Here is an 8,200-nt window from a genome sequence, read left to right as displayed (position 1 = left end):
CAGCCCTCCTCCCCACACCTACAACTAAACGTGCCCTACTACCCATACCCACCTCATACCACTAGCACCATCCACCCCTTTACCCCACACCCCTAACCCCACCTACACACCTCAACTCCACCCCAACATGCCACTACCACCACCCCATAGGCATACGGACCCCCACACCATCCCACTCCCCCAACACCACACGCCTAAAACACACACAACCACCCCACCTACAACCACCTTCCCTCCTACACATAGTACATACACATACATACCCACATACAGATTAAAACTTATTCTATCCTTACCACACAACATACCTACCCACTACTACCACCCAGCTCTATACATGTCACAACCCCCTTTCTCTCCCCCCCCCCTCATACCTAGCTAACCACCCAAGTACCCCCCTACTCACATCACCCGCACCCAACCACCCACCTACCCCACAACAAGCACACCCTCATCCCTCACCCCACAAACAGCCCCATACCCACTTTACCCACACCACGCCATCATACAACCCACCACGATTATTCCAAGCCCCAACACAACACCAACACCCACCTAAACCCCACACACCTACACATACACTTCCTCTCCCCCCCTCACACTTTCCTACACTCTCACCTAAAATATACACACCTAACACACCCTACACAAGCCAGACCCCTGCCAACACCAAAACCACACACCCCTTCCACCTCCCCCCCCACGGCCACAACACTACTCACCTTACAACACACCAAACCAACCACACCCTACAGCAGCCACTAGTCCTACAACCAGCGCTCCCTCCAACACCAAACCCTACATACAGCCCAGCCCCTCCCACCACACACACATCTACCCCTCCACACATATCTTACTACATACACACCATAGCATCCTACGACTATACCAACCAACCCACAACACACCAACCTGCCACACCCTACACCAGACACTACCCAAAGACCATTTTTCCTCCCCTACAAACACTTGACATTGATTGACAGGGTCTCATTTCCGTCATATCGAAAGCACGGACGCGGGCAGGGTCATCATCGTCACAGACCACAATGTTGCCATTATTGTCCAGCCAAACCTCTTGTGGTGACATTATACAAAACAATTTCTCATCACGTGCTTCTATTATCATAGGTAATAGATAATAGATCACTTTTGATATGTTTACTTGATGAAAGTATTATGATAAAAATAAGAGAGAACACTGGGAATGTCTTAGATGAGAGAATTCAGCTGCTTTTATTTACAAAATTCAGTTTGAGTATGTTTTTAATTTATCAGATTTACAGAAGACAGAGAAGTAAAGTTAGTTATATGAAGGTAACGAAAAAAGAAAAACTACGATAGACAAATATAAAGCTCAATCGGGACCCAGTCTGTGGCTCGTCTTGCTCCGCCAACAAAGGACACGCGCTCTACTTGTGACCTGGCTGTACGTGTGGTAAAATGGTGGTTGTCTCCATAACACACATCAAGGCGTTGGGTTCGCTGACAGAAGGAGATGAGGCACTTATGGCCAGCGATTAAAGACCTTTTCCATCAGGCTCACTGGCATTATTTGCTAGATGATAAAACGCTCCCTGCGACAGAATAATGCCAAGCCCTCGTGATCAACGGGGATGGCTACGTGCCGTACGATCAACAGAGAAACTCGCCTCGATGGTACAAGACGGGGCGCTCAAGATCAACGGGGATGACTACGTGCCGTACGATCAATATGAGCTCCTCGCACGCCTTGTACTGTGGCAAGTGAGCACCCGCCTTATACTGCCACAGATAGCGTTTTCCCCCGAGCAAATAACACCTCCATGAATCCGATAGAGAGAGGAGATTATCACTGGTCATGGGCGCCTCACCTCAATCTGTCGTGAAGACCGCACCGCCTTGATTTGTCTAACAGGACAACACTTTATTTTACAGGACGAGTGGCGAAGTCACCAGTTGGTGCGTGATCTGCATAGGACGGGATTTTCATCCCGAAACTGGGTTTGAGTGGAGCACGCACGGTGTATCTCGCATATTGAACCCTATGACCATTACTCATCGGTCTCCACGTCTTTAATCACGAGGTCGTGTGTGATACTTGTGTTGTACCCGAGGGTACCCCGGTGAGTGTTGGCCTGAGGAGGGGTGGACTGGAGATGGCGGGAGTATATTCCCGTTCTGGGTGGAGCAGATTCAATTGGAGGTAGAACCGCGTAGTTTTCGCACCAAACCGCCCCTGGAGTTGCATCTGGTAGTGACTTCAGAAAAGGCTTGCTCACCTCAGGGTTGACCCTGTTCTTGGCAAGGCGAATACGAGCTCTCTTCAGCTTGTTCATCCGAGCCTGATATAAAGAAGGTCATTACTTCTTTCTGTAGTTAACTTGAATTTCAAGATTATTGGTCAATCAATAAGCTTTAAAGTTTTGTAATTAGCTCACATGTCTTCAGGGCAGAATCGAATTAATGATGAATGTACTGTCCGTTATTATATGGTGTACCCTTCATCCGGGACCTGTCACTTACCCTGTACACCCACTGTTCCCTTCATCCGGGACCTGTCACTTGCCCTGTTTACCCATCGTACCCTTCATCCGGGACCTGTCACATGCCCTGTACACCCATTGTACCCTTCATCCGGGACCTGTCACTTACCCTGTACACCCACTGTTTCCTTCATCCGGGACCTGTCACTTACCCTGTACACCTATTGTACCCTTCGTCCGGGACCTGTCACTTGCCCTTTTCACCCATTGTACCCTCCATCCGGGACCTGTCACTTACCCTGTACACCCATTGTACCCTCCATCCGGGACCTGTCACTTGCCCTGTTCACCAATTGTACCCTCCATCCGGGACCTGTCACTTACCTTGTGATCAGCATCGTCCTCCATGGTGTTTCGGTGGGGTGGGGGTCTAAGGGGGGTTAAACCTGCTCTTTTCATTTGCTTCAGCTCTTTGGCTTTCTGGCGTTCTGTCCTGTGCCCCATAGAAGCCCCAGGCTCCTCCTCGCTTTGCATGGCGGTCATAGCCTGGTGCGACCCGGTGATGGGTGTGGTCGCACTTGCGCCCTCGCTTGCTACAGGAACCGCGTTGTCTTTCTTGTTCGTGTAGAGATCACGGACATTGGGTAAGTCCGTCGTACGCATGTTCACGAGAGCATTGTCGTTAGTATCTCTGATGTCTGGGAGAGTTGATTTGGCGTCTGTGGCTGAGTAAGAGGAATATAAACATCTTTATAGACAGACAGAGGGGTGGTAAGCTAGAAAACCTTTCTCTGGTTATAATTCAAACACTCTTTAAATTGATTCTATTGAATGGTTTATTTTCAAGGGACCGACCATTTGATATTTATACCACTTTAATATATAATATTTTCTCGTCCTGTTTACCTTTTCTTCTGAAACGTCACTTTGTCTTTTATCAAAGGATGGCTTGCTCGATTCTTTTAGAAATTTTATTTCACTCGAGTTTTACTGACCCGTCCAATATCAAAAGGTCGGTTCCCAAGATGGCCAACAGACATCAAGACATACCCTTTGCCTTTTTCCTCGCAAAAGAAAATCGGGATTTGCCCGTGGGTCGCGGGAGCCCTGTGGGGGCCACCCCGCCCTTAACAACTCTGAGCACTTGGACACCGAGCCTTCTATTGTCTTCTGCAGTGGCCGCCTGAGAGGGAAGCCCCATAGTTCTTTGGGCGCTTGCTGGTGGTAGAGCAGGCGTGGCGTCGAGAACTTCCTGTCTCTTGACCTCTCCAGGCGGAGGAAGTGCGCGAATCTGTATTCATAGTTAGTCAGTCCTCTAAAGTATCGTTTATTTTATGCTTAAATCAATACAACGTCTTTTTGTAACACCGTGTTCAACATGTATAACATTTATTTTCCCTCTGTGGAGCGTGCTGGTCCCCATGGTTTAGAAGACTGTAACATCAACTTACAGACACCATAGTTTTGGCATTTTTATCTGATTGGATTATTTTAATTTTAATGGTTTGATATCCTAGCGTTTCACCCTGGGGATTGTTCATTTAACCATCAGCTCACCTTCTCCATTTGGGAGCGATTCAACAGTCTTCCCTTCTGTGCCCGGGTACTGTCATCTTTACGATTTGACTTTTTCAAGGCTTTCTCTGCCTCACTCGGTGAGTTAAATCCAAGGTTTACGAAAGCGCGTCTTAGCATTTTTCCTATTTTTTGCTGTGAATATAGCAAGTCAAGGAATCGATTTCATTGGTCGAATATGATTACCATTATGACGTAATGTCATCTTTGGGAAGCGCGCGCGTTGTTCGTACTCAGTCTCACGCGCTATTGTCGCCATGTTGGGCGAGACATCGGACAAAGGAGACTGTAATATTTGCTTTTATAACCCTTGGTTTTAGCCCTTCGCAATTTGGATTGACTCTTAGTTAGCATTTATTTTATATGTTTCTTTAAAATTGACAAAAAATAGTACGTTTTGCATTCGCACGAATTTTTTATTTCTTCTTCGTATTTACGCCTTTTGGGTTGAAAAAAAACAATTCTAGCAAAAACACCTATTTAAAAGAAACCGTTGTCAACGCAATTTTTCTTTTCCCAGGCGAGGCTTATGGTAAGCGCTCATAGTTTGGTGGAGGAGGGGGGGGGGGGGGGGGTGGGGGGGCCAATACGGTGAAACTCCGTATGGCCGAGCTTGTTCTAATGCCTAGTGAACACTAGCAACATAACAACATAACGACATGGGCGCGCACACTATGTTTAGCCCGACATAACGACATGGACATAATGACATAAAAGAAAAAACATGTTTTTTCTCTTACGTCGTTATGTCCATGTCAATATGTCGAAGATAAGAGTGCGCGCGCCCATGTCGTTATGTCGATATGTCGCTAGTGTGCACTAGGCATAACTCTTTTAACGTTTGGGTTCAACGGCCAATACTACAAACAGACCTGAGAAGTATACTAGGTCCTAAACATGCTCTTCGTGGGATACATAGAGGAACAAATGCTATCCAGCTACACGGGAAAGAAACCAAACTTATACAAGATGTACATGTTCGACATCGCCGTTGCTTTATCCTGTCGTGAGCACGACCTCAACACTTTCCCCGAGCATGCATCTCAATCCACACTAATTTAAAATTTGCCTGGCCAAGCTCCAAGGATAGACAAAAAATCCAGAACATCCTTATGGTCTAACTAGATAACCGCATTGGCTCCAATATACACTACAAAGCAACCGATAGTCACTCGTATCTGAACTTGGACTCATCCCACCCCTGCAAGTGCAAGACATCCATCCTGAAGGGCCGTCTACACGGGCAATTTTTACTTGACAAGTTTTTCTTGACAATATTCTAGTCGTTCGTGTAGACGTGCTTTCCCTACGAGCAATTTTTTTTTGACAAGTTTTCCGTGCGATAAGCTGGTAATGCCTTCAGACAGCGGCGATACAAAAAAATAACAAAACTTCCCGTCAAAAAAATGGTGCCTCTGACAAAGAGCAGCAGAGCAGCAATAGCAGCGTTTTTAATAGCCCACAAGCATAAGAAACGGGAGCCTACGAACTACTTTCATCGGAAAAACTTGTCAAGTAAAACTCGTTGAGCGTCTACACGATTAACCTACTGCACTTGGCAAGTAAAACTTGTCAACTAGAAGCAATCACGCCAGCTTTTAAAAAAGTAAACTTGTCAAGTAATAACTTTTTTCAATTTTCCCGGTCTACACGAGCAAATTTTCCTGCCCATTACAGGCAATTCGTACGCCTTCGCAAAATTTGCAGTAACGCGGATGATTTCCAAGAATAATAGTTACGTATGGAGGAGTTCTTCAGGGCCAGGGGTTATCCCTTGGATATAGTGAAAAGAGGACGAGAGCAAGCAGTGATAAATCATCGTGATGATCTCTTGTCAGGATGCCAGAGCAACAACACCGCTCAAGAAAGAAAACCACTCTCCACAATTTTTCTCCCAAAGAACTGCCAGGTGTCTACCATCTTTGAACGTAACTTTACAATCTAATGCAACGATATCGATACGAAAGAAATATTCACCAAACCCCCTCTGAAAGGCCTTCAGACGTGATAGGAACTTGAAGGACATCTTGTTCCGCAGCACCATACCATTAGACACTGATCCAGTAGTAGGAAACGACCCTCGCGGCAGCCAAGTTTGCCGAACTTGTCCATTTGTAAACAAAGATCCCACCATAACAACACCGCAAGGGACAATTCAGAAAAAAATCGACATACAAACACCTCGAACGGCTTAGATTACTGCATTTCGTGCAAGAAAATGTATCACTAAAGTATACTTCGGCGAGACTGGGCGCAGTCTAGGGGGTAATTTTAGAAGCCATAGGATGGTTTTGATCAACAACACTGCCGAAATACCAGTACCGGCTCACTTCAATCAAATGAATCATACTGTCAATGATATGAAGGTGGCGATGCTGGTAGCCGGCCTTATGGACACTGATACCCATAAACGAGCGGAGTCCAAGCTTATCATCAAGTACAACACACTGGCGCCGAGCCGCCTTAATTTAGGGGTCGTCCACATTAACACGGATTCAAAAGTACCCGGATTCGTTTCGCCGAAAACGCATCACTTGATTCGCGTCCACACTATCGTTTTCGCAGCGTGTTCGCCTAGATCCAGCTGTCCACACTAACACGGATTCAAAAGTACCCGGATTCGTTTCGCCGAAAACGCATCACTTGATTCGCGTCCACACTATCGTTTTCGCAGCGTGTTTTCCTGGATCCAGCCGTCCACACTAACACGGATTCAAACGTTTGAAAACGCTGAAAGGTACAGGGGGACGTCATTTTTATGATATGCGCATGCTCAAAGCAGCGCGCGCATGCGATATGACGCCGTTTTCATTTTGATACGGATTCGACCGTCCACACTACGGACAAAAGTATACGGATTCATTTTGATTCACTTTCGACGGCGTTTTCAAAAGTATCCAGATTCGCTATATCCAGCGCGCGAGTGAGTGTGGACGGAAGGCCTAATCCTATCAAAAAGTATACGGATTCAAACAAATCCGTTTTAGTGTGGACGGCCCCTAAGATGTGGGGCTGTCCATGCTTTGAATGCACGCGCGGACATCCCCTGTGCGCGCGCGCATTGGAACTTTTATATTTGTTTAGTTTTTACTCGTCATTGTTAATCATGATGAAAGCAGCATTCCCGAAACGTCGAAAAAACACAATTCAGTGATTCAAGTATATTTTATATATATATATAGATAGATAGCTTCAGAGACAAAGGGATGGTAAGTTAGAAAACCTTTTCCAGTTATGTAAACTCTCAAATATAATTCTACTAAATTGTTTACATACAAGGGACTTAAACCATTTACTATCCTTACCACTTGAATATGCATCATTTTCGCGGCCAGTTGACTTTCTTGACTTTCATATCTGAAATTTGGCTTTGTCTTTTAGCTAACAGGCTAAGGATTGCTTTCTCGATTTTTTTAGAAATTCTAGCTAACTCGTGTTTTACTAACCCTTCAGATATCAAATGGTCGGTACCCAAAATGGCCGTCAGACATCAAGACATACCCTGCTTTGCCTTCTTCCTCGCAAAAGGAAATCGGGATTTGCCCGGGGGTCGCGGGCAAATCCCCATTTCCTTTTGCGAGGAAGAACCACTCTGAGCACTTGGGCACCAAGCCTCCTATTGTCTTCTGCAGTGGCCGCCTGAGAGGGAAGCCTCATAGTTATTGGTCGCTTGCTGGTGGTAGAGCAGGCGTGGCATCGAGAACTTCTTCTCCTTTGACCTCTCCAGACTCTTCGCCTGGAGAATTCAAACGAGAAGAAGTACTCGTTATAAAGAGCATCTGACTCTAATGTGTTTTTACGAGGCTAAATAAATCATTATTATTTTTGTTATTATTGTTGTAATTGTTATCATATTATTAAAATAAATTATCGATGATAAGACATAGAGAATCTCTAATTCAAGCATTTTTCTTCCACGAGAGATCGAAATCGTAGGCGCCATTTTCAATTATCCTACAGAAAGCCAAAAGGTATTTATTTCTAGCAGCGGAAAGCACATTTTTCATTCAGAATTTCGTAGTTCTAACACAAATCACGTCCCTTCAATACATTTGTGAGATTTTTTTAGATGAAAAAAGAAAGCTTTTAAGTCGAGCGCGCGTTTGAAATCATTGAATGCCGAGGGTAAAATAAACGCTAAGCCAAAAAAAAAACAACGT

At 45.4% G+C, this 8,200-nt stretch overlaps 1 protein-coding gene across 1 annotated transcript; it reads right to left on the bottom strand.

Annotated features, from left to right (window-relative positions):
• Window positions 1-1,985: 1,985 nt before the first annotated feature.
• Window positions 1,986-4,203, bottom strand: LOC116605416. The gene is made up of 4 exons (XM_032368147.2): window positions 4,023-4,203; window positions 3,516-3,756; window positions 2,850-3,190; window positions 1,986-2,324 (listed from the first exon to the last, which is right to left on the bottom strand). The coding sequence occupies exons 1-4, from the start codon at window positions 4,158-4,160 to the stop codon at window positions 2,034-2,036; spliced, it is 1,011 nt and encodes a 336-aa protein (XP_032224038.2). The 5' UTR covers window positions 4,161-4,203; the 3' UTR covers window positions 1,986-2,033.
• Window positions 4,204-8,200: the final 3,997 nt, after the last annotated feature.

This window comes from Nematostella vectensis, chromosome 1, assembly GCF_932526225.1.
Source record: "Nematostella vectensis chromosome 1, jaNemVect1.1, whole genome shotgun sequence".
NCBI classification, from domain to species: domain Eukaryota; kingdom Metazoa; phylum Cnidaria; class Anthozoa; order Actiniaria; family Edwardsiidae; genus Nematostella; species Nematostella vectensis.
This window is presented reverse-complemented; position numbering and strand designations above follow the sequence as displayed.

Coding starts and splice junctions, on each gene's coding strand:
- LOC116605416 (XM_032368147.2), bottom strand. CDS start 4,160: ATGCTAAGACGCGCTTTCGTAAACCTTGGATTTAACTCACCGAGTGAG. Junction 3,191..3,515: donor TGCGAGGAAAAAGGCAAAGG/GTATGTCTTGAT, acceptor CCTCTTACTCAG/CCACAGACGCCAAATCAACT. Junction 2,325..2,849: donor AGGACGATGCTGATCACAAG/GTAAGTGACAGG, acceptor TCTTTATATCAG/GCTCGGATGAACAAGCTGAA.